General features: G+C 32.6%; 1 protein-coding gene across 1 annotated transcript in view; it reads right to left on the bottom strand.

Moving 5' to 3' along the window:
- The window catches only part of LOC128190598 (extracellular matrix protein A-like), a 55,767-nt gene that overhangs the window by 6,259 nt on the left and 21,524 nt on the right, over window positions 1–27,984 (bottom strand). The window contains exons 8-22 of the mRNA XM_052862711.1: window positions 12,866–12,982; window positions 12,631–12,750; window positions 12,284–12,409; window positions 12,045–12,152; window positions 11,769–11,903; window positions 9,095–9,202; window positions 8,866–8,991; window positions 8,134–8,241; window positions 4,032–4,157; window positions 3,692–3,799; window positions 3,453–3,572; window positions 2,912–3,016; window positions 2,459–2,590; window positions 2,263–2,370; window positions 102–227 (exon numbers count right to left, since the gene is read on the bottom strand). Of these exons, the coding sequence (XP_052718671.1) occupies window positions 102–227; window positions 2,263–2,370; window positions 2,459–2,590; window positions 2,912–3,016; window positions 3,453–3,572; window positions 3,692–3,799; window positions 4,032–4,157; window positions 8,134–8,241; window positions 8,866–8,991; window positions 9,095–9,202; window positions 11,769–11,903; window positions 12,045–12,152; window positions 12,284–12,409; window positions 12,631–12,750; window positions 12,866–12,982 (1,773 nt within the window). The remainder of the gene's footprint in view (window positions 1–101; window positions 228–2,262; window positions 2,371–2,458; window positions 2,591–2,911; window positions 3,017–3,452; window positions 3,573–3,691; window positions 3,800–4,031; window positions 4,158–8,133; window positions 8,242–8,865; window positions 8,992–9,094; window positions 9,203–11,768; window positions 11,904–12,044; window positions 12,153–12,283; window positions 12,410–12,630; window positions 12,751–12,865; window positions 12,983–27,984) is intronic.

Below are 27,984 nucleotides of genomic sequence, written 5' to 3'. Positions count from 1 at the left end.
ATTTAGGTTATAGATCATCCTCAAAATGCGATACAATATGACTTTCATCAAACGAATAACTTAACGTCTTATAACAGTAGGTATTTTCATCCTTGACCTACCCCATAAGTCGCTGGAAACACGGGCGATGCCGGTGGACTCTCCCAGAACACATTTATAGGTCAGACACTGTGTGGGGTGGTCCCATGTGGTGTTCACAGAGATACATTTCCCCATCCACTCACACTCTAACAAATGTAAATAATCAAAAGACTTTATTGAAAAATTAATGTTTATCATTAGAACATTCGTGGTAACTATCTAGTTTTTAAGATAACTTAAGTCTAAATGTTCTTTTCTATTCAAAAGACTTTATTGAAAAATAAATGTCTATCATTAGAACATTTGTGGTATCTATCTAGTTTTTAATAAAGATAACTAAAGTCTAAATGTTCTTTTCTATTGTAGTTTACCCGAATTCCATGATTGATGCTGGTATGTACTATCTTATATAATATTGATATTTTTTTCGCGTTTTAATGGCAGTATGTTATTCCATGGTCCTGCATGATTAAATACAATATTTTTCATGAGAAAGAAATTTATATAAACAGAGGACTCTGGTACTGAAAATGTGCACACGTCATCTAAAGGATGGAGTCTTTTCTGGTTTTTGACCTGTCAAAAGTTACATGTAATTTGATTAAATGTTCATTAAATCAATATGAAAGGAAATTAAAATATCATATTTTTTTTCTTTTTTACTATCATACAACTTAGAAATAGAAATAAAAGATTAGAATCTAATAAGGACTTTATTTTTGACGGAACATTGGCGTAGGAAAATATCACATGTTTTTGCAATTCAGAATTGCTGTAGATTCATGAATCTATTTAGCATTATTAAAACAATAACATTAATGTTGAATTATTTCATCTAATTTGAACTAATGATAACCAGAGATACTTGGGTTTCAGAATATGTTTTTAAAACACGATTTGCCTATCAAATTGCATTGTTATTAGCTTTTTAAGCACTCATTTTATAAATAGATTTGTGTGAAAAATAACTAAAATTGGATGTTCTCTCTTATTAAATGGTCAATATATTAGCTTTTCTGTTAATGTATATCTTGATGTAAAGTAGTCATAATATATAAAAAGCAGAAATATTTTAATATCGAAAGCTTAAAATAATAATCAAAATGTCTCCAAAATTTAAGAAAACTAGAGGAAATGCGGGCTAGGCAATATTAATTTTATTTTAAACATTTATTCCAATTTAGTAGTAAAAGCTGATAGGCATTTTGATATTCTATTATTTCAATGAAGAATACAAACTTCATATCTTGTACAGATGTGTACATAACTGCAGATAAAAAAATTATTTTTATCATCCTTTAAGTTGAGGAAACAGGTAGTGACCTTGACCTAACCTTTATGCAAAAACAAAAAGGAAAAATTTAATTAAAATGATAGAATCATTTGGTTATATGATCTGTTTGACTGTGTCAAAATTTTATGAATTTCTTAATATAAGAAGTATGTCTGATAACGAGAAGACTCCTTCCTTATGTAGATTTTTGGAACATCAGACGTAGTATGATGTAATATAGATTAATCAGTACAAATACAACAAACACTCCAAAAAGGCGACATTTGAGAAGAAAAGAAAGAAGAAAATTTACGATAAAAGGAAATGTGCAGTTAATGAAAAATATAATGACAAAAAACCAGGTAAGAAACCATGTGTCAGTAGGAGGGAAGCAAATAGCACAGTTTATATGGATTTATAATAAGAGACCCATGGGCCACATTGCTCACCTGTACAATAGTTTCTTGTATCATAAAAATGCTATGTACAATGTTTGGTTTAATTTGGCTCGGTGGTTCTAGGGAAGTCAAAAATGTCAAAAGTTTAAAGACAGACGGACGGGCAGAAGGACGACGGACAACAGGTGATGAGAAAAGCTCACTTGCACCTTAGATTCAGGTGAGCTAAAATGGTTTCTTTGGAGAAATGATAGTCACATTCCTCCGATGAATATTTGGACATAAACTGTATGCTTATATATATTGTTAGCGCATCCTCTTCGTGGTAGTACAGATGTTCTAGGATTCAATATCACAAAACCAAGGTTATTCAAACTCTTTTGATGGTTTGATATTCTGCGACACGGATGAATTTTTCGCAACTTATACATACAATAACTAGAGACTTGAACTGTTTTCTGTTTTTGGAGTAAGTATTATTGAAAGAAATTAAACATGGCTGGATTTTACCTGTATTAACGATTGAGAAGGACCTGGTCTTCCCCCGACAACGATAGGTTGTACAGTCTTCTGTTTTCTTCCAAGTCGGCAAATAACATCTGTCATAGTCGAAGCAACCTGTATTGGAGATTCAACATACAGTAATACTTTACAAAAGTTCGATATAGGAAACGATTTATTTGAAAACTGCAGGGATTTATCTCACCCCATCTTTCCTTGAGTTGGGTTGTTATGGAGCCATCTGTAGTATTTTTTGCGATGCAGGAATAGTGCACACAGTTTTCTTTATCAAAGTATTTCTTGCCAGCCGCAAGACAACCGTCGTTAAATTCACAACCTGGATGATCGGTTTATTGAAACAATTATTAATTCAAAATCAAAGAAGGATCAGCCATTACCAATGGTATCCTTATTTATCCTATAAAATTAAAAAATAAATGACTACAGCTAGGAGGCAGAATTATTGATAAACTCTAATCAAAACATACCAAGATTTTCATCAATACAAAATGAAATCAACAATTACCATCCAACCATATAACACTGTACACCGATCGACGCCACAAATACAAGATTATTAACATTATCAAATAACAAACAAAATATATTATCATAAAGCTTGGTCTAAAACTAGCACGGGATTCACCCAACAACGCACCCATTGAGATGACCTTCAGTTTGCCGTTGTTACATTCGTACTTGTTGCATCCCTCGTTGTGTTCAGCTCCACCCTTTATACACTGGTTGCTATCGCTGGTACATCCTGAACAATGCAATGAATATATCAATATTAATACGAAATCTATACGCACAAAATCACAAGTAATCAAGAAACTGCAAAAGAGTGTACCAAGAAAAGATTGACTTGGTAAGAATTGGAACCCAGGAAGCTTTAGCCTGCCCCTTGAAGTTAAGCATGGAAAGATAAAAACCATTTTTGTTTAGGATGCTTGAATTTGCATGGAATACTGTAAATTCATAATTAAACGCGAGGAATTAATATCCTCGTAAAATCGCGAGAAGCCAATCTCTCGAATTTTAGAATCTCGCTTTTAATTTTGGGACACATGTAAACAACATGAATCTAAGATAAAATTTCGGCATTTGCGATTTTATGTTCTCGCGATTTGATGGTAAACCGTTGAATCGCGGAATTAAGTACTCGCGTAGAGTAAGGAATCTACAGTATAGATAGCTACCATAAGTGATTTCATTGACTTCCAGTCCGTCCTCATCCTCATAACAGCCGTACTTGGTGCACGTCTGGGGATCGAACCATGTCTGATCTTTCTCCTTACATCCACCTTTCCAGGTACAAGCTAGACCAGCAAGAAGAGCAAGGGAACATAACTTTTAACGTACTATCAACATTTAATTCACTGCTGGGTTAAATTATATGAAGCGTTGTTGACGAGGGGAGGAAAAAGTCCACGCATACCCTCTTTAACCACTTGGAAACCCATCATCCCACCCCTGCACTGGATCTCCTGACAGTCCTTGGTAAATTTGTAGCCTGGATCACGGCACACGTTGTCCATGAAACATCCTGTTGAAATAAAATGAATAAAGGCAACTGAAGAAATGTCACAAAATCTTGTGTGTCAATGAAATCGCAGCTCAAAACAATTCAATATGCAATGCAATCTATACAAGTTGACATAAGTATCATACATCTCAAATCGAGCAAAGCATCTGCTAAAAAGTATTGTTACTTTGTTGTTTCCTGATTTGTTGAGAGGCATTTGATATAGGAAACTGTTATGAATTAATTCTATTACCGTATGGATAGGTATCCACTATGGCATTTCCCGTCCCTGGGTCACGAAGACATCGAACTGTGACGCAATCGTCTTTGTCCACCCAGGAGGACCCGATGTCGTAACAAGCGTGCTTGTATTCACAGACTGAAAATCAGATTATACATCTAACAATGGCGTATTAGAAAGGTTCACCCTTTAAAATAGTTTCGATATACCTTTATTATTAACATCCTAGATTCACCCTTAAACTAAAAAAGTCCAGTCCATGTTTAAAAATGTCCATTCTATTCATACATATTCGACTTTCTTTATTTGAATTGGAATCATTTTTTACGAAAACAAGTGGTATTTTTGTTCTCGTTTTTATAAGTTATACCAAGATAAACCAAAATGGAGAATACCTTACCGTGTTGCTTTTCTTTACCATAGTACATCACAATAAGAAAATCAAATCAAAATAATTTGTAATTATTAAGAAAAAGTTTGATTTCCTGATTGCTTGGGATCCTCATCAACTTAGCAAGACATGGACCTCGTGAAGCTAAAAACAATAGCATGACCTGGTTTTGAATTGTTGCCATCGTTGCACAATTGAATGAGTCTAACTGTTTGCACAACTTCAATGTACATTGAAATACAGCGCTAGCGCTCATGATACTAGTACAATAAGGTGAATCAATTTATTTTTTACTATTACAGGTCCTGGCATCAGCAACATTTCAAAATTTCCAAATTCACTTCTCAACCCAAATTCTTAAAAGAAAGAAGATGAAGTTAAGTTAAAACCTTGGATTTGATGCTGAGAATTTAAATGTACAAAGTAGGCTTATGAGTTTAAGTTAAAGCCAGATTTCTTCACTCTTATTTTGTTCGTGTCTGCATCCCTACGTCTCAGAATTTCATATTAAGTGCCTTATTGCCAAATCCATTCACACTTTTACACCTTTACATGGGCATGGTCACAGTTTGGTCTTATAATATTTTATTAATCTTTATTGTTTAAATGCTTTAGTAAGATATTTCTTATGATCAACCAAAACTTTGGTATCAGTCGGGGAGTTACAGGTATAAGCAAGGTACAATCCTTTGTTATATAATAAGGTCAGTACGCCTATACCGGCAAATGGAAATGAAACCTGGTGGAAATCAGATCCATGGACGAAAATATCCATTGACCCATCGTTCAATAGCCTAGTCAGTTTTTGATGTTCCTGATCTTTAAGTATCTTAATATGTCGCCATATCACTAATAGAATCGCTTGACCATATTCTGGCCGATAGATTGAATGGTGTACAGTGAATTACTGTATATCAGTTTTTTTCCGCGTCATGTTTTTTCCGCGAATCAGAACCTAAAACGGTTTATAAAATTTACGCGAATCAAATTTTCACTCTTTCAAAGTCATAGTTAAAATATAATTCACGACTGTTAAAATCTGCGAAGTAAGCGGGAAAACGTATTTAAATTGTCACTCTAAATTATTATGAAAAATTCGGACAAGAAAACCATTTACACGATTTTCTTAATGTGAAATATCGATAATTATTTTTAGAGTCGCAAACAGTCAAATATCAATAGATCATGAACCGTTACATACATTAGTAGCTCATGTATACATTTAATTAGACATCGGTTTACGCAAGGAAAGTGACCGTTTAAATTAGCATGTAAATGGATTATTAAATAAACATCGAGGTTTGTAACAACCCCTGTTATCTGGCGCTTGTCCTCCGATCCCGCTTTATTTACCTCTAATAAACTGTCTGAGCACAGTTCACGGGTACTGTGACTTATCCGTTTCCTTTTTTAGGAAAGTAAGGACTCAATAACAAGAACAAAACTTTGTATCAAATTTACGCTGATTTATTTTCCGCGATTCGGAAATCGTCGTGAAGAAAGCGGAAATTGGATACACGCGGAAAAAAACTGATATACGGTATTTTTTTTTTATAAGACGCCCTTGCTCTATTAATTTGTTTTTCCTTTTTTTTCGGTTTTTTATAATTCCATCTCTCCCCATATGACTTTTCTTCTAGAGTAATTCATACCCATCTTGCTTACATGTTAGTGATTATGGTCAATATTACATTATACAAAATTCTCGATTGCTGGTATGCAAATGCCTGACTGCAAATTGTAATCTATTGTAAGCTTTTAAACCGAATAGAGCATCCTGATACCATTTTTCTTATTTGCAAATAAAAACTGTAAACCAACTTTTATTCGCGTGCGTGAAATTTTTGCGAGGTTCGCGATGGCCTCATTGTCGCGAAAAATTTCTCGCCGCAGACCAGTATTTACCATATAATCGTAATTAAAAAAAAGGCTTGGTCGCGAAAATTAGTCGCTGCAAACAAGTTAATCTCAGGGAAATCGCGAAATAAAGTTGTCGCGAATAATAATTGGTTTACAGTATGTACCATGTAGTTTTGACTGAAATTACACCGTCGTTTGATGTACACACTAAAATGAATATGGTTATATGGCCAAAACATTTTTTTTTAAAAAGCTCACATAGGTCGAAGACGTCCTCAACTTCCTGGTCTGACGAGACACGAGTGTAGTCACTCTTTCTTTCCCTCGACTGACTGATGACAATGTCTTGGATTTATTTGGCTAATCCTATTTTTTGAAAGCAATTCAAACTTCTTTAATGCTACTGCCAATAAACACTAGATTTTTGTTTTGATTTCGTTTCTTTTCATCCGTTACTTGATATTCCTTCATTTCAGCTCAAAGTGCTTTCTCTCTTTTATTTTTCCAATAGTGTTGTAAATTGTTGGTGCAGAGGTCTTTCCCTCTTTTTCTACTGTATCAAAAACATCCAGCTTACTTTAAAATGACTAGCATATTCACCGGTTTTTTTTTCAATCTAACTGGCATTGCTGTATTAAAGATAATGAATGTCTGACAACAATAATATTGTTGTCCATAAAGGTCAGTTTATTCACTCTAATTTGCTCAGTTTGAGAATTGACGTGGCTTGAAATATGTTCATAATCTGGTTCAAAATTTTCAGCAGAGCGGCCCTTTTCCGTGCTGTAAATTAAATCCTCACTCAATTCACGGCAGCTGGTAGATAAAAGTACATTTATCTTGGCTTGTGATTAATGAAGAAGAGAAACTTACTTTGACAAAGTTATCATCTAAGGTATCACCAAAAAGGGTTTGAAAGGCTCTTCATATGCAAACCTTTGCTATTTTGTATTCTTAATTATTTATTGATCTTTGAAAACTCATTATCTGGCTATAACAAAGGGTCATACTCCCGAGTTGATCAAATTATCTACACAGATCACCACATTCTGCGGAAAATATGTGAATCCATTCTAATAAAGGAATTGGACCTCTGATGAGGTTCCATCACCCAATTTACAAAGCTTTTAACGCTAATTCTCATATCCTTTGTACTTTGAAAATTGGAACACTTGCAATTTTTTTTAATTCAGATGAAAAATAAACATTGAAGGAAAAGTTAATACAAAGTTGAGTAAAATGTAACGAAGTACAAGGTATCTTGCTGCACAGTTGGTTTCTCATGCAATAAGAATTACATAAACATGGACGATACCTTTATCTGAATTAAGTCACAATTCTGTTAACGTATTATGCAAAGTTTTTCTAAAAGGTTTTATGACAAAATTTGGCAGTGATTTATTCTTCAACTAATGCATCGAAAAAGCTAAGCATTTTATTCTAATGATACATTTACTTGATTTCATATAAAATAAAACAGTTTATTTTGTCATTGGAACACAGCTCTACATTATCTGTGTTTTGACTTTTGAGTTTGACTACATATTTTTCTCTGTGTTGCAACCAATAAATATTTTTTAAGTTGCATGTAGAAAAACTTTGAGTCTCCTGACTTTTACGATTTAAAAAGATCTACGGTTTTTGGGCTTGCGAAAAAATATGTTAGCTGTAATGAATTTTAATAAGTACCTTTTATTTTAAGGAATAATTGGACGTGTATTCATGCAAAAAATATCCGATCGGACCATTCATTTTTCTAGAGGAATAACATTTCAAGCAAAAACCCAGCTAACAAAAAAACAATTTCTCGAAAATGATGAAGAAGTTCATTTAGACAATATTTAAGTTAAATGTTCACCCTACCCTCCAATCTCATGAGCCGGTCTTCGTAACACTTGTACTCCAGACAACTGTTCTCAATCTGCTTGGTGGCGTTTTCGAGGTAGCACCGACCACTTTCGTCAATACACCCTGTGTTTGAATTATTTATGCATTTCTTATATTGGTATTTAGTGAAAAAAATCAACTAAAGATCTACATATGATAAAAAATTAATTTTGACCCCACTATCCAATATTTCTAGATATGTTTCAGATATATAAGATTGTTATTTTGTAGAAATCAGTCAAAAATATGTACTTTTCGTAGTTTTTTTTTCGAATGTAACATGTAGAGTGCAGAACAAGAATTTTTTTTCCTGTTTTAAGTCTTGAATTAACGAATCTTTGATGAAAATATTTTGTTTGTTCAAGCCTGCGCTCAATGTTTTTTTTGAAAAAAAACCTGCCTGAAAATAAGTTTTTGGTGCAAAACATGCTAGAAATGTTGTCAGAAACTTCAAATATATGTGCAAAAAAAAGTACATGTATATGTATATAATTATCAAGTTAATTATAATGGGGACATTTTAAGTCATTGTCAATACATGTATCTAATCATTTGCAGACTTTAATTTTTTTAACCAAAATGTGAAAATCATTTTTTATCTCTTTTTCAAAATGGTTGTATGATTATTTTCCATCATTGTAGTAAAGGCATGTTCATCCTAAAAGATTAGATTCTATTCAAATGAATATTTTCTCCAATAAGACAAACCAATGTTATTTTTTATGATGCGTGGGTATACATCAATGCTCCTCATCCTACAACTGAGCTTTTTGCAAGCGACATCGTCAATCCATTTCGCACCGATATCATAACAGCTTCCCTTATAAGAACACTCTGTTCAAATATAACATATAGTATTTATTATATTCGTATTTGTATAGAAGGTCTTTCAAAATAGTGGAAACAGCAGCAACCACTCCCGAGTCTTTTGACTTACTGACAGTAGTTGGCTCTAAATGTCCGTTAGCATCACATGTATAGGTATTGCAGTTCTCCTGTACTGTTCGTCCAACCTTGATGCAGTTTCCGTTGAAATCATGACAGTCTGAATGACAATGTTAATAACAGTCAGTGATTAGAGTTGAAATGAAACAAAATACTAATAGCGTATTGACACTTTTTATTCATAAGTTGCTCTTGATTATCTTGACAAGTCTGGCGTAAATAGTTTTGCCATGTCAAAAACTAAATCCCAAAGTGAATTGCTTGTAATGTAGAGTACTAATTTGACAAAGTATTAGTTGACAAGGACGAATCACTGCGTCCATTCGAAGTAAAACGGAGCAGCGATTTTTAGAATAAATATTTGATACAATTGACACTCTCTTTTTTTGATCTGCGCAAGTGCATACCTATAACCCTTTTGCACAAAAACTGTAAGCATCAGTTTTAAGATAATCCTTCTTTAAGAAAACTTTTTTTTCTCATAGTAATCTGAATTCGGTTTTTTTAGAGTGTGAAAAAACAATCCAAATTTATCTGTCTTTATTTAAACAGTTCATATTAATCTTAACAGTTTTCATGGTGCGAAGTTATTCGATATCAATCTCGATCCTGCTGTATAAAATAATCTGAAACTGAACCTTTCGTACAAAGACTTTTGATGATCCATCTCTGAACAAAGAGTGCATATAGCACTCGAGTCTCACCCTTCTGTGGATAAATTGTAGATAGGTATATTAACATTGTTCTTTTGCACGAACATTAAACATGTGCGTAGCAATCATAACCATGTATTTTTGTACGAAGACTCTAGACTTCAATATCTAGGTTGTCCATTTTCATGTTAGCTATATACATCCATCTTATCCTGAACTTTCTATACCAAGACTTGGAATTTCTGAACGTAGACTGTCTAACCGGACACCGTCGGTACGAAGACAATAGACAACAATCTTGGTCTAATCATTCTTTACGAAGACATACCAATAATACCAATCTTAGAATTACCGTATTCTTCTGTACAATGATTGCGTCCATCAATATTCATGATAATATCAATAACTACTTTGTCCTTCTATACCCAGGCTGTAAACATGAAACTTAACATCCTGGTTTATTCACTAGGAAGAGGCTGTTTATGGAGCAAACTTTTACCTGGTCCTTATTTAGGATGACTGTAAGTCTCAATCTTACCTTGATCCTTCTGTACGTAGGCCGTATATATAGCAAACTTTACCTGGTCCTTATTTAGGATGACTGTAAGCATCAAGCTTACCATAATCCTTCTGTACGTAGGCCGTATTTATAGCAAACTTAACCTGGTCCTTATTTAGGATGAATATAAGCCTCAAGCTAACCATAATCCTTTGGTATGTAGGCTGTATATATAGCAAACTTTACCTGGTCCTTTTTTAGGATGACTGTAAGCCTCAAGCTTACCATAATCCTTTGGTATGTAGGCTGTATATATAGCAAACTTTACCTGGTCCTTATTTAGGATGAATATAAGCCTCAAGCTAACCATAATCCTTTGGTTTGTAGGCTGTATATATAGCAAACTTTACCTGGTCCTCTTTTAGGATGACTGTAAGCCTCAAACTTACCATAATCCTTTGGTATGAAGGCTGTATATATAGCGAACTTTACCTGGTCCTTATTTAGGATGACTATAAGCCTCAAGCTTACCATGATCCTTCTGTACGTAGGCTGTATATATAGCAAACTTTACCTGGTCCTTATTTAGGATGAATATAAGCCTCAAGCTTACCATGATCCTTCTGTACGTAGGCTGTATATATAGCAAACTTTACCTGGTCCTTATTTAGGATGAATATAAGCCTCAAGCTAACCATAATCCTTTGGTATGTAGGCTGTATATATAGCAAACTTTACCTGGTCCTTTTTAGGATGACTGTAAGCCTCAAGCTTACCATAATCCTTTGGTATGTAGGCTGTATATATAGCAAACTTTACCTGGTCCTTATTTAGGATGAATATAAGCCTCAAGCTAACCATAATCCTTTGGTTTGTAGGCTGTATATATAGCAAACTTTACCTGGTCCTTTTTTAGGATGACTGTAAGCCTCAAACTTACCATAATCCTTTGGTATGAAGGCTGTATATATAGCGAACTTTACCTGGTCCTTATTTAGGATGACTATAAGCCTCAAGCTTACCATGATCCTTCTGTACGTAGGCTGTATATATAGCAAACTTTACCTGGTCCTTATTTAGGATGAATATAAGCCTCAAGCTTACCATGATCCTTCTGTACGTAGGCTGTATATATAGCAAACTTTACCTGGTCCTTATTTAGGATGAATATAAGCCTCAAGCTAACCATAATCCTTTGGTATGTAGGCTGTATATATAGCAAACTTTACCTGGTCCTTTTTTAGGATGACTGTAAGCCTCAAGCTTACCATAATCCTTTGGTATGTAGGCTGTATATATAGCAAACTTTACCTGGTCCTTATTTAGGATGAATATAAGCCTCAAGCTAACCATAATCCTTTGGTTTGTAGGCTGTATATATAGCAAACTTTACCTGGTCCTTTTTTAGGATGACTGTAAGCCTCAAACTTACCATAATCCTTTGGTATGAAGGCTGTATATATAGCGAACTTTACCTGGTCCTTATTTAGGATGACTGTAAGCCTCAATCTTACCTTGATCCTTCTGAACGTAGGCTGTTGGCGTTCCATCATCAGCAATGTCGCTGAGACACACATAGTTTGTACATTTATCAGTGGGAGACTGCCAAGTTTCATTCACAGCTTTGCACGCTCCGTTGAATTCGCAACCTTCAAATGTAATCTAAACACATCTACACTCTTGGTTATATAATTTTGAAACAAACTGTTTCGGCTACAGCTCATTAAAATATGCTCATATTTGATAAGGTGTATGTTTTGATTGATAATATAATTATCTACGTGACTTACCGACAGAGAGAATCTCTAGATCTCCTTTTTTGTTACAGATATACCTGATGCAACCCTGCGCGCTGACCTCTGAACCTTTCTGAATGCATCCATTATCTGCCTGGCAGCCTTTGAGAACAAAAATTTAAATAAATTTGCGGCAAACTTAGTTTTGGCATTTTAAGCGTAAGTAAATCAAAGCAATGATCGTCTAATGTAGCGGCTACTGTAATTTTTAATTGTGACAAGTTGGACCCTACCCATGGTTCGCTCTCTGATGACAACCCTGTCTTTCCTCTTATTGTAGACACAACTGTATCGGATACAAAGATCTGTGTTCACCCACATATCCCCCTCATTTCGACATCGTCCGTTATCATTGCAACCTGTACGTATGAATACATGGATATTATCATAGAAGTAAACACAATTACATTTTATTTCATTGATTACAAAGTGCATTAACTGACACACAGTAAATAAATTTTATCTCATTTTTTTATTAGATTAGTTTTTAACGGGTTATAAGTTAAAGTAAATGAAGTGGATAGTTAGAAAGTACTTGATAAACGCACATGTCATCAGGCACTCAGCCTCCCGAGCATACCTTGTTGTTGTAAGATTAAGTCGTATCCCAGTGAGACATCATCATAGGAACACACCAATGTGTTACAGTCCTCCATCACTCTGGCACCGAGATCGTAACAGGTACCTTTGTATGAGCAACCTACAAAAGCAAAGACAGACATTGAATTAATAACGTCTAAGAGAGACCTTAAGTGTCACTATTCCTAAAATCCGAACAGTCTTCTTTTGTTTTACTTCCAAAAACGTGACAGTACCTGTCTGAACTGGTCTGAATTCAACCATTCCGTCGATATTCTGGCACTGATATACCACACAATGTTCAGTATAACCCGCTCCAACCTTCATACATTGTCCGTTTTGGGCCAAGCAGTCTGGAGCAAAGACATGTCTTTATATCAAAGCAAGATTACTTTTTCATTTCGTTTTGCATTATTTGTGTTTAAATCTGTTATCTTTAAGACTGTTAAAATATTTCTATTAAATATCGTAGAAGACATTAGAACCATTTTAACAAGACCTTGGACTTTCTGTAGGCGTAGTTATCTATTTCTAACGTCAAAACAAGTTAAACTAGACCTATTTTTGTCTCCAACAAAAAGGAAGGGCTTTTCGACAGCCCTTAAAACCCCTTAATTAAATTTATCGTATTTTCTCTCATAGAATCTGTATATTAAAAATTAGGAAAATATCATGAGCTTATACCCACACGTTAACATTTAAGAAATTAAATGCCCAAAGAAAGACAACTTCAGAATTTTTTATCCAACTATATCGTTTGTTTCCTGAAATAAAAGTTCTAAAAATTCTTATATAAGAAAGTACTCATTTAAGATTCAAGAGTTTTGGTATTCCAAAAGCTCTAATGCTAATCATTCATTGAGCAAAGAGAGATAAGTCTTGAATTTTAATATTTTAAAAATGTGATAAAGTTATCATTTTCAGGCCCTTAAAATCCCTATAAGGAGTCAAAAAGTGGCCCTTTGGACCAGATTTTTTAATTGTACTCTTTATTTTTAACTACAAACTGAAAAGAGTTTGAAAATTGGATGAGTAATAAAAAAGTTATAGCTAAAGGGCTGTTTTTAATACTGACCCCTTCAGGTCCCTTATTTTTCGGATTTTTTTTTCTCAGACCTTTTCCGGTCTGCGCATTTAGTCCCTCATTACAAGTACAAAATATAAAAATATTTGCTTAAAAACTGTTTGAGAAAAAGTTACATGCGTGAATTCAATTTAACATAGAAGCTCCCATAGAAAATTTTCATCGGCTCATAAAACCGGAAGTACTAGACACTATTCAACGAAACTTGGAATATATCTTAATTACGTCTATTTAAACAATATATATCATAATTATATATTGAGCAAAGCGAGGTAACTCTTGAAATTGAATTGCGATAAAGTTATCATTTTCAGACCCTTGAAACCCCTATAAGGAGTCAAAAAGTGCCCCCTCGGACCATATTTTTCAAATTGCACTCTTTATTCTAAACTATAAACCGAAAAGATTTTGAAAATCGGATAAACAACAAAAAAGTTACAGCAAAAGGACCGTTTTTAATATTGACCCCTTCAGATCCCTTATTTTTTAGAATTTTTTTCCCAGGACCTTTTCCGGTCTGTGCATTAAGTCTTTCACTGCGAATACAAAAAATAAAAATATTTGCTTGTTAACTGTTTGAGAAAACGTTACATGCGTGAATTTAATTTAACATAGAAACTCCCATAGACAATTTTCACCGGCTCATAAAACCGGAAGTACTCAATACTTTTCAATGAAACTTGGATTATATCTTAATTACGTCTATTTGAACAATATCTATCTGTCTTAGAACATTCCTAAGCTTTTCTAAGTTTTTTTATTTTTTCATCCCCCCTTTTCTCAAGTTTGAGGCCTAAAATCTCAAAACTGATAAGAGATAGAAACTCGCCGCCGCTTTACTTTTTAAACAACTCGACATGGTTGATCTAACTCTAAAATTACAACGAATTTCCATTAAAAATAAAAACAATATATTGATTCATTTAATTTCTACTATTTTGCTTGTGAAAACCGGAAGTACCGGAACCGGAAATCCAAAACCTTACATACTGGTGACATTTAAAAATGCTATAAGACTATAGCATAGTTATTTCTGATATCCTTTCCGTTTTTTAAAAATCGCTGACGGAAAATCTGTCGAGAAAAAGAATAATAATAACTAGACCTATTTTCGTCTCCAACAAAAAGGAAGGGCTTTTCGACAGCCCTTAAAACCCCCTATTTTAATTTATCATATTTTCTCTCAGAATCTGTATATTCAAAATGTGGAAAATATCATGAGCATATACCCACACGTTAACATTTATGAAATTAAATGCCCAAAGAAAGACAACTTCAGAATTTTTTATCCAAGTATATGGTTTGTTTTCTGAAATAAAAGTTCTAAAAATTCATATATAAGAAAGTACTCATTTAAGATTCAAGAGTTTTGGTATGCCAAAAGCTCTAATGCTAATCATTCATTGAGCAAAGCGAGATAACTCTTGAAATTTAATTTTTTTGAAATGTGATAAAGTTATTATTTTTAGGCCCTTTAAACCCCTATAAGGAGTCAAGAAGTGGCCCATTGGACCATGATTTTTAAATTGTACTCTTTATTCTAAACTAATAACTGAAAAGAGTTTGAAAATTGGATGAGTAATAAAAAAGTTATAGCTAAAGGGCTGTTTTTAATACTGACCCCTTCAGGTCCCCTTAATTTTCGGAATTTTTTTCCTAAAACCTTTTCCGGTCTGCGCATTTAGTCCCTCATTACAAGTACAAAATATAAAAATATTTGCTTAAAAACTGTTTGAGAAAACGTTACATGCGTGAATTCAATTTAACATAGAAACTCCCATAGACAATTTTCATCGGCTCATAAAACCGGAAGTACTCGACACTATTCAATGAAACTTGAAATATATCTTAATTACGTCTATTAACACAATATCTATCCTAATCATTTATTGAGCAAAGAGAGATAACTCTTGAAATTGAATTGTCATAAAGTTATCATTTTCAGACCCTTAAAACCCCTATAAGGAGTCAAAAAGTGCCCCCTCGGACCATATTTTTTAAATTGTACTCTTTATTCTGAACTATAAACCGAAAAGATTTTGAAAATCGGATAAACAATACAAAAGTTACAGCTAAAGAGCCGTTTTTAATATTGACCCCTAGAGCTCCCTTATTTTTCAGAATTTTTTTCCCAAGACCTTTTCAGGTCTGCGCATTAGGTTCCTAATTGCAAATACAAAATATAAAAATATTTGCTTGAAAACTGTTTGAGAAAACGTTACATGCGTGAATTCAATTTAACATAGAAACTCCCATAGACAATTTTCATCGGCTCATAAAACCGGAAGTACTCAATACATTTCAATGAAACTTGAAATATATCTTAATTACATCTATTTAAACAATATATATCCGTCTTAGAACATTCCTAAGCTTTTCTGAGTTTTTTATTTTTTCATCCCCCCTTTTCTCAAGTTTGAGGCCTAAAATCTCCAAACTGATAAGAGATAGAAACTCGCCGCCGCTTTACTTTTTAAACAACTCGACATGGTTGATCTAACTGTAAAATTACAACGAATTTCCGTTAAAAATAAAAACAATATATTGATTCATTTAATTTCTACTATTTTGCTTCTGTAAACCGGAAGTACCGGAACCGGAAGTCTAAAACCTTACATACTGGTGACATTTAAAAATGCTATAAGACTATTGTATTGTTATTTCATAAATCCTTTCCGTTTTCAAAAAATCGCCGACGGAAAATCTGTCGAGAAAAAGAATAATAATAACTAGACCTATTTTTGTCTCCAACAAAAAGGAAGGGCTTTTCGACAGCCCTTAAAACCCCTTATTTAAATTTATCATATTTTCTCTCAGAATCTGTATATTAAAAATTAAAAAAATATCATGAGCATATACCCACACGTTAACATTTAAGAAATTAAATGCCCAAAGAAAGACAACTTCAGAATTTTTTATCCAAGTATTTCGTTTGTTTCCTGAAATAAAAGTTCTAAAAATTCATATATAACAAAGTACTCATTTAAGATTCGAGAGTTTTGGTATGCCAAAAGCTCTAAAGCTAATCATTTATTGAGCAAAGCGAGATAACTCTTGAATTTTAATTTTTTGGAATGTGATAAAGTTATCATTTTCAGACCCTTAAAACCCCTATAAGGAGTCAAAAAATTGCCCCTCGGACCATATTTTTTAAATTGTACTCTTTATTCCAAACTATAAACCGAAAAGATTTTGAAAATCGGATAAACAATAAAAAAGTTACAGCTAAAGGGCCGTTTTTGATATTGACCCCTTTAGATCCCTTATCTTTTAGAACTTTTTTCCCAGGACCTTTTCCGGTCTGCGCATTAGGTCCCTTATTGCAAATATAAAATATAAAAATATTTGCTTGAAAACTGTTTGAGAAAACGTTACATGCGTGAATTCAATTTAACATAGAAACTTCCATAGACAATTTTCATCGGCTCATAAAACCGGAAGTACTCGACACTATTCAATGAAACTTGGAATATATCTTAATTACATCTATATAAACAATATATATCAGTCTAAGAACATTCCTCAGCTTTTCTGAGTTTTTTATTTTTTCATCCCCCTTTTCTCAAGTTTGAGGCCTAAAATCTCAAAACTGATAAGAGATAGAAACTCGCCGCCGCTTTACTTTTTAAACAACTCGACATGGTTGATCTAACTCTAAAATCACAACGAATTTCCTTTAAAAATAAAAACAATATATTGATTCATTTAGTTTCTACTATTTTGCTTGTGTAAACCGGAAGTACCAAAACCGGAAGTCCAAAACCTTACATACTGGTGACATTTAAAAATGCTATAAGACTATTGTATAGTTATTTCTAAAATCCTTTTCGTTTTCAAAAAATCGCTGACGGAAAATCTGTCGAGAAAAAGAATAATAATAACTAGACCTATTTTTGTCTCCAACAAAAAGGAAGGGCTTTTCGACAGCCCTTAAAACCCCTTCATTAAATTTATCATATTTTCTCTCAGAATCTGTATATTAAAAATTAGGAAAATATCATAAGCATAAACCCACACGTTAGCATTTCAGAAATTAAATGCCCAAAGAAAGACAACTTCAGAATTTTTTATCCAACTATATCGTTTGTTTCCTGAAATAAAAGTTCTAAAAATTCATATATAACAAAGTACTCATTTAAGATTCGAGAGTTTTGGTATGCCAAAAACTCTAGTGCTAATCATTCATTGAGCAAAGCGAGATAACTCTTAAATTTTAATTTTTTGGAATGTAATAAAGTTATCATTTTCAGACCCTTAAAACCCCTATAAGGAGTCAAAAAGTGCCCCCTCGGACCATATTTTTTAAATTGTACTCTTTATTCCAAACTATAAACCGAAAAGATTTTGAAAATCGGATAAACAATAAAATAGTTACAGCTAAAGGGCCGTTTTTGATATTGACCCCTTTAGATCCCTTATCTTTTAGAACTTTTTTCCCAGGACCTTTTCCGGTCTGCGTATTAGGTCCCTTATTGCAAATACAAAATATAAAAATATTTGCTTGAAAACTGTTTGAGAAAACGTTACATGCGTGAATTCAATTTAACATAGAAACTCCCATAGACAATTTTCATCGGCTCATAAAACCGGAAGTACTCAATACTATTCAATGAAACTTGGAATATACCTTAATTACATCTATTTGAACAATATCTATCCGTCTTAGAACATTTCTAAGCTTTTCTGAGTTTTTTATTTTTTCATCCCCCCTTTTCTCAAGTTTGAGGCCTAAAATCTCAAAACTGATAAGAGATAGAAACTCGCCGCCGCTTTACTTTTTAAACAACTCGACATGGTTGATCTAACTCTAAAATTACAACGAATTTCCTATAAAAATAAAAACAATATATTGATTCATTTAATTTCTACTATTTTGCTTGTGTAAACCGGAAGTACCGGAACCGGAAGTTCAAAACCTTACATACTGGTGACATTTAAAAATGCTATAAGACTATTTTTTAGTTATTTCTGAAATCCTTTCCGTTTTAAAAAAATCGATGACGTAAATTCTGTCGAGAAAAAGAATAATAATAATAATAATAATAATAAAACATCAGAATAACAATAGGTCTTTTCGACCGAAAGTCGAAAAGCCCTAATAATAATAAAACATCAGAATAACAATAGGTCTTTTCGACCGAAAGTCGAAAAGCCCTAACTAGACCTATTTTTGTCTCCAACAAAAAGGAAGGGCTTTTCGACAGCCCTTAAAACCCCTTATTTAAATTTATCATATTTTCTCTCAGAACCTGTATATTAAAAATTAGGAAAATATCATGAGCATTTACCCACACGTTAACATTTAAGAAATTAAATGCCCAAAGAAAGACAACTTCAGAATTTTTTATCCAACTATATCGTTTGTTTCCTGAAATAAAAGTTCTAAAAATTCTTATATAAGAAAGTACTCATTTAAGATTCAAGAGTTTTGGTATGCCAAAAGCTCTAATGCTAATCATTCATTGAGCAAAGCGAGATAACTCTTGAATTTTAATTTTTTTAAAATGTGATTAAGTTATCATTTTCAGGCCCTTAAAACCCCTATAAGGAGTCAAAAAGTGGCCCTTTGGACCATGATTTTTAAATTGGACTCTTTATTTTAAACTAATACCTGAAAAGAGTTTTAAAATTGGGTGAGTAATAAAAAAGTTATAGCTAAAGGGCTGTTTTTAATATTGACCCCTTCAGGTCCCTTATTTTTCGGATTTTTTTTCCTCAGACCTTTTCCGGTCTGCGCATTTAGTCCCTCATTACAAGTACAAAATATAAAAATATTTGCTTAAAAACTGTTTGAGAAAACGTTACATGCGTGATTTTAATTTAACATAGAAACTCCCATAGACAATTTTCATTGGCTCATAAAACCGGAAGTACTAGACACTATTCAACGAAACTTGGAATATATCTTAATTACGTCTATTAACACAATATCTATCCTAATCATTTATTGAGCAAAGCCAGATAACTCTTGAAATTGAATTGCGATAAAGTTATCATTTTCAGACCCTTAAAACCCCTATAATGAGTCAAAAAGTGCCCCCTCGGACCATATTTTTTATATTGTACTCTTTATTTTAAACTATAAACCGAAAAGATTTTAAAAATCGGATAAACAATAAAAAAGTTACAGCTAAAGAGGCGTTTATAATATTGACCCCTTCAGATCCCTTATTATTTAGAATTTTTTTCCCAGGACCTTTTCCGGTCTGTGCATTAGGTCCCTTATTGCAAATACAAAATATAAAAATATTTGATTGATAACTGTTTGAGAAAACGTTACATGCGTGAATTGAATTTAACATAGAAACTCCCATAGACAATTTTCATCGGCTCATAAAACCGGAAGTACTTAATACTATTCAATGAAACTTGGAATATATCTTAATTACATCTATTTGAACAATATCCATCCGTCATAGAACATTCCTAAGCTTTTCTGAGTTTTTTGTTTTTTCATCCCACCTTTTCTCAAGTTTGAGGCTTAAAATCTCAAAACTGATAAGAGATAGAAACTCGCCGCCGCTTTACTTTTTAAACACCTCGACATGGTTGATCTAACTGTAAAATTACAACGAATTTCCTTTAAAAATGAAAACAATATATTGATTCATTTAATTTCTACTATTTTGCTTGTGTGAACCGGAAGTACCGGAACCGGAAGTCCAAAACCTTACATACTGGTGACATTTAAAAATGCTATAAGACTATTGTATAGTTATTTCTGAAATCCTTTCCGTTTTCAAAAAATCGATGACGGAAATTCTGTCGAGAAAAAGAATAATAATAATAATAATAATAATAATAAAACAACAGAATAACAATAGGTCTTTTCGACCGAAAGTCGAAAAGCCCTAATAACTAGAACTTTTTTTGTCTTCAACAAAAAGTAAGGGCTTTTCGACAGCCCTATTATCCCTTTTTAATTAAATGTTCAAAAAAAATTATTCTCTAAGTTTTTTCCAAGTGTTCTAAACGCCTTGGTATCCCCAGTTGCTTGGATATGATCTTATGAGTAGTGCAATGTGAAAAGAAAGATAACTCCAGAATTTTACAGGTAGCTACACTTCTAATTTCCAGAGGAATATTTTCAAAAAATCATTGTGAAGTAAGTATTCATTCCTCGGACACAAAACTTGGTATGCCTATAGTATGTATGCTTTACATTCTTACAACAAAGCAAAATAACTCTTACTAAAAAAAAATTTGAAATTTCAACAACTGATGATCTTTGGGCTTTCAAAACCCCTATAAGGAGTCAAAAAATGGCCCCTCGGAGCATAATTTTAAGATTGTACTCTTTATTCTAAACAATAAACTGAAAAGATTTTGGAAATTAGATGAAAGGTAAAAAAGTTACAGCTAAAGGGCTGTTTTGAACGTTGGCCCCTGCAGATCCCTTATTCTTTCGAATTGTCTACCCAAAAACTTTTCCGGTCTGCGCATTAGTTGTGTCATTATTAAAAAAAAATGTTGTAATAATTACTTCAAAACTTTTTGAGAAAACGTGACACGCGTGATTTTAGTTTAACATTGAAACTCCCATAGACAATTTTTCATAGGCTCATAAAACCGGAAGTACTCAATATCTTTTATTCAAACTTGGAATATATGTTTAATAGTTCTATCTGAACAATGTTTTGGCGTCTTATAAAAATTTGAAGGGTTTTTGAAATTTTTTTGGCTTTACATCCCCCCTTTTCTCAAGTTCGAGCCTTAATATCTCAAAAATGGTAAGAGATAGAGGAATGCCCATGCTTACGATTTTGTACAACTGGACAAGATGCATCTAATTCTTAAATTTGAATGCTCTAACTCAAAAAATAATAAAGATTTTATGTTTCAATGAATTTTTAGTATTTCCCTTCTCAAAACCGGAAGTGCCGGAACCGGAAGTCCAAAACCTTACATACGCGTGTCATATAAAGGTGCTATAAGATTATAGCATTCGTGTTTTAATATGTTTTTCCGTTTTCAAAAAATCGCTGACGAAACTTTGTCGAGTATAAGAATAATAATAAACAGAAGAATAACAATAGGTCTTTTCGACCGAAAGTCGAAAAGCCCTAACTAGACCTATTTTTGTCTCCAACAAAAAGGAAGGGCTTTTCGACAGCCCTTAAAACCCCTTATTCAAATTTATTATATTTTCTCTCTGAATCTGTATATTAAAAATTATGAAAATATCATGAGCATATACCCACACGTTAACATTTAAGAAATTAAATGCCCAAAGAAAGACAACTTCAGAATTTTTTATCCAACTATATCGTTTGTTTCCTGAAATAAAAGTTCTAAAAATTCATATATAAGAAAGTACTCATTTAAGATTCAAGAGTTTTGGTATGCAAAAAGCTCTAATGCTATTTATTCATTGAGCAAAGCGAGATAACTCTTGAATTTTAATTTTTTTAAATGTAAAAAAGTTATCATTTTCAGGCCCTTAAAACCCCTATAAGGAGTAAAGAAAGTGGCCCTTTGGACCTCTTTTTTAAATTGTACTCTTTATTCTAAACTAATAACTGAAAAGAGTTTGAAAATTGGATGAGTAATAAAAAAGTTATAGCTAAAGGGCTGTTTTTAATACTGACCCCTTCAGGTCCCTTATTTTTCGGAATTTTTTTCCTAAAACCTTTTCCAGTCTGCGCATTTAGTCCCTCATTACAAGTACAAAATATAAAAATATTTGCATAAAAACTGTTTGAGAAAACGTTACATGCGTGAATTCAATTTAACATAGAAACTCCCATAGACAATTTTCATCGGCTCATAAAAACGGAAGTACTGGATACCATCAAATGAAACTTTGAATATATCTTAATTACGTCTATTTAAACAATATCTATCCTAATCATTCATTGAGCAAAGCGAGATAACTCTTGAAATTGAATTGCGATGAAGTTATCATTTTCAGACCCTTTAAACCCCTATTAGGAGTCAGAAAGTGCCCCCTCGGACCATATTTTTTAAATTGTACTCTTTATTTTGAACTATAAACCGAAAAGATTTTTAAAATCGGATAAACAATAAAAAAGTTAGAGCTAAAGAGCCGTTTTCAATATTGACCCCTTCAGGTCCCTTATTTTTCGAAATTTTTTTCCGAAGACCTTTTCCGGTCTGTGCATTAGGTCCCTAATTGCAAATACAAAATATAAAAATATTTGCTAGAAAACTGTTTGAGAAAACGTTACATGCGTGAATTCAATTTAACATAGAAACTCCCATAGACAATTTTCATCGGCTCATAAAACCGGAAGTACTCAATACTATTCAATGAAACTTGGAATATATCTTAATTACATATATTTACACAATATATATTCGTCTTAGAACATTCCTAAGCGTTTTTGAGTTTTTTATTTTTTCATCCCCCCTTTTCTCAAGTTTGAGGCCTATAATCTCAAAACTGATAAGAGATAGAAACTCGCCGCCGGTTTACTTTTTAAACAACTCGACATGGTTGATCTAACTCTAAAATTACAACGAATTTCCTTTAAAAATAAAAACAATATATTGATTCATTTAATTTCTAGTATTTTGCTTGTGTAAACCGGAAGTACCGGAACCGGAAATCCAAAACCTTACATACTGGTGACATTTAAAAATGCTATAAGACTATTGTATAGTTATTTCTAAAATCCTTTTCGTTTTCAAAAAATCGCTGACGGAAATTCTGTCGAGAAAAAGAATAATAACTAGACCTATTTTTGTCTCCAACAAAAAGGAAGGGCTTTTCGACAGCCCTTAAAACCCCTTATTTAAATTTATCATATTTTCTCTCAGAATCTGTATATTCAAAATGAGGAAAATATCATGAGCATATACCCACACGTTAACATTTAAGAAATTAAATGCCCAAAGAAAGACAACTTCAGAATTTTTTATCCAACTATATCGTTTGTTTCCTGAAATAAAAGTTCTAAAAATTCTTATATAAGAAAGTACGCATTTAAGATTCAAGAGTTTTGGTATGCCAAAAGCTCTAATGCTAATCAATTATTGAGCAAAGCGAGATAACTCTTGAATTTTAATTTTTTAAAAATATGATAAAGTTATCATTTTCAGGCCCTTAAAACCTCTTTAAGGAGTCAAAATTGGCCCTTTGGACCATAATTTTTAAATTGAACTCCTTATTTTAAACTAATAACTGAAAAGAGTTTGAAAATTGGGTGAATAATAAAAAAGTTATAGCTAAAGGGCTGTTTTTAATACTGACCCCTTCAGGTCCCTTATTTTTCGGATTTTTTCTCCTCAGACCTTTTCCGGTCTGCGCATTCAGTCCCTTATTACAGGTACAAAATATAAAAATATTTGCTTAAAAACTGTTTGAGAAAACGTTACATGCGTGAATTCAATTTAACATAGAAACTCCCATAGACAATTTTCATCGGCTCATAAAACCGGAAGTACTCGACACTATTCAACGAAACTTGGAATATATCCTAATTACGTCTATTTATACAATATCTATCCTAATCATTTATTAAGCAAAGAGAAATAACTCTTGAAATCGAATTGTGATAAAGTTATCATTTTCAGACCCTTAAAACCCCTATAAGGAGTCAAAAAGTGCCCCCTCGGACCATATTTTTTAAATTGTTCTCTTTATTTTGAACTATAAACCAAAAACATTTTGAAAATCGGATAAACAATAAAAAAGTTACAGCTAAAGAGCCGTTTTCAATATTGACCCCTTCAGGTCCCTTATTTTTCAAAATTTTTTTCCCAAGACCTTTTCCGGTCTGCGCATTAGGTCCCTAATTGCAAATACAAAATATAAAAATATTTGCTTGAAAACTGTTTGAGAAAACGTTACATGCGTGAATTCAATTTAACATGGAAACTCCCATAGACAATTTTCATCGGCTCATAAAACCGGAAGTACTCAATACTATTCAATGAAACTTGGAATATATCTTAATTACATCTATTTGAACAATACCTATCCGTCTAAGAACATTCCTAAGCTTTTCTGAGTTTTTTATTTTTTCATCCCCCCTTTTCTCAAGTTTGAGGCCTAAAATCTCAAAACTGATAAGAGATAGAAACTCGCCGCCTCTTTACTTTTTAAACAACTCGACATGGTTGATCTAACTGTAAAATTACAACGAATTTCCTTTAAAAATAAAAACAATATATTGATTCATTTAATTTCTACTATTTTGCTTGTGTAAACCGGAAGTACCGGAACCGGAAATCCAAAACCTTACATACTGGTGACATTTAAAAATGCTATAAGACTATTGTATTGTTATTTCTGAAATCCTTTCCGTTTTCAAAAAATCGCTGACGGAAAATCTGTCGAGAAAAAGAATAATAATAATAATAACTAGACCTATTTTTGTCTCCAACAAAAAGGAAGGGCTTTTCGACAGCCCTTAAAACCCCTTATTTAAATTTATCATATTTTCTCTCAGAATCTGTATATTCAAAATGAGGAAAATATCATGAGCATATACCCACACGTTAACATTTAAGAAATTAAATGCCCAAAGAAAGACAACTTCAGAATTTTTTATCCAACTATATCGTTTGTTTCCTGAAATAAAAGTTCTAAAAATTCTTATATAAGAAAGTACGCATTTAAGATTCAAGAGTATTGGTATGCCAAAAGCTCTAATGCTAATCATTCATTGAGCAAAGCGAGATAACTCTTGAATTTTAATTTTTTTAAAATGTGATAAAGTTATCATTTTCAGGCCCTTAAAACCCCTATAAGGAGTCGAAATTGGCTCTTTGGACCATAATTTTTAAATTGAACTCCTTATTTTAAACTAATAACTGAAAAGAGTTTGAAAATTGGGTGAATAATAAAAAAGTTATAGCTAAAGGGCTGTTTTTAATATTGACCCCTTCAGGTCCCTTATTTTTCGGAATTTTTTTCCTCAGACCTTTTCCAGTCTGCGCATTAGGTCCCTCATTACAAGTACAAAATATAAAAATTTTTGCTTAAAAACTGTTCGAGAAAACGTTACATGCGTGAATTCAATTTAACATAGAAACTCCCATAGACAATTTTCATCGGCTCATAAAACCGGAAGTACTCTATACCATCCAATGAAACTTTGAATATATCTTAATTACGTCTATTTAAACAATATCTATCCTAATCATTTATTGAGCAAAGCGAGATAACTCTTGAAATTGAATTCTGATAAAGTTATCAGTTTCAGACCCTTTAAACCCTTATAAGGAGTCAAAAAGTGCCCCCTCGGACCATATTTTTTAAATTGTACTCTTTATTCTAAACTATAAACCGAAAAGATTTTGAAAATCGGATAAACAATAAAAAAGTTACAGCTAAAGAGCCGTTTTGAATATTGACCCCTTCAGGTCCCTTATTTTTCAAATTTTTTTTCCCAAGACCTTTTCCGGTCTGCGCATTAGGTCCCTTATTGCAAATACGAAATATAGAAATATTTGCTTGAAAACTGTTTGAGAAAACGTTACATGCGTGAATTCAATTTAACATAGAAACTCCCATAGACAATTTTCATCGGCTCATAAAACCGGAAGTACTCAATACTATTCAATGAAACTTGGAATATATCTTAATTACATCTATATGAGCAATATTTATTCGTCTTAGAACATTCCTAAGCTTATTTGAGTTTTTTATTTTTTCATCCCCCCTTTTCTCAAGTTTGAGGCCTAAAATCTCAAAACTGATAAGAGATAGAAACTCGCCGCCGCTTTACTTTCTAAACAACTCGACATGGTTGATCTAACTCTAAAATTACAACGAATTTCCTTTGAAAATGAAAACAATATATTGATTCATTTAATTTCTACTATTTTGCTTGTGTAAACCGGAAGTACCGGAACCGGAAATCCAAAACCTTACATACTGGTGACATTTAAAAATGCTATAAGACTAATGTATTGTTTTTTCTGAAATCCTTTCCGTTTTCAAAAAATCGCTGACGGAAATTCTGTCGAGAAAAAGAATAATAATAACTAGACCTATTTTTGTCTCCAACAAAAAGGAAGGGCTTTTCGACAGCCCTTAAAACCCCTTATTTAAATTTATCATATTTTCTCTCAGAATCTGTGTATTAAAAATTAGGAAAATATCATGAGCATATACCCACACGTTAACCTTTAAGAAATTAAATGCCCAAAGATAGACAACTTCAGAATTTTTATCCAACTATATCGTTTGTTTCCTCATATAAAAGTTCTCAAATTTCTTATATAAGAAAGTACTCATTTAAGATTCAAGAGTTTTGGTATGCCAAAAGCTCTAATGCTAATCATTCATTGAGCAAAGCGAGATAACTCTTGAATTTTAATTTTTTTCAAATGTGATAAAGTTATCATTTTCAGGCCCTTAAAACCCCTATAAGGAGTCAAAAAGTGGCCCTTTTGACCATAATTTTTGAATTGTCTCTTTATTTTAAACTAATAACTGAAAAGAGTTTAAAAATTGGGTGATGATAAAAAAACTTATAGCTAAAAGGCTGTTTTTAATACTGACTCCTTCATGTCCCTTATTTTTCGGAATTTTTTTCCTCAGACCTTTTCCTGTCTGTGCATTTAGTCCCTCATTACAAGTACAAAATATAAAAATATTTGCTTAAAAACTGTTTGAGAAAACGTTACATGCGTGATTTCAATTTAACATAGAAACTCCCGTAGACAATTTTCATTGGCTCATAAAACCGGAAGTACTAGACACTATTCAACAAAACTTGAAATATATCTTAATTACGTCTATTAATACAATATCTATCCTAATCATTTATTAAGCAAAGCGAGATAACTCTTGAAAATTGAATTTCGATAAAGTTATCATTTTCAGACCCTTAAAACCCCTATAAGGAGTCAAAAAGTGCCCCCTCGGACCATAATTTTTATATTGTACCCTTTATTCTGAACTATAAACCGAAAAGAATTTGAAAATCGGATAAACAATAAAAAAGTTACAGCTAAAGAGCCGTTTTTAATATTGACCCCTCCAGGTCCCTTATTTTTCGGAATTTTTTTCCCAAGACCTTTTCCGGTCTGCGCATTAGGTCCCTTATTGCAAATACAAAATATAAAAATATTTGCTTGAAAACTGTTTGAGAAAACGTTACATGCGTGAATTCAATTTAACATAGAAACTCTCATAGACAATTTTCATCGGCTCATAAAACCGGAACTACTCAATACTATTCAATGAAACTTGGAATATATCTTAATTACATCTATTTAAACAATATATATCCGTCTTAGAACATTCCTAAGCTTTTCTGAGTTTTTTATTTTTTCATCCCCCCTTTTCTCAAGTTT

Source organism: Crassostrea angulata, chromosome 6, assembly GCF_025612915.1.
Source record: "Crassostrea angulata isolate pt1a10 chromosome 6, ASM2561291v2, whole genome shotgun sequence".
Taxonomy (NCBI): domain Eukaryota; kingdom Metazoa; phylum Mollusca; class Bivalvia; order Ostreida; family Ostreidae; genus Magallana; species Magallana angulata.
Note: the sequence above shows the minus strand (reverse complement) of the source record. Positions and strands in the feature narration are given on the sequence as shown.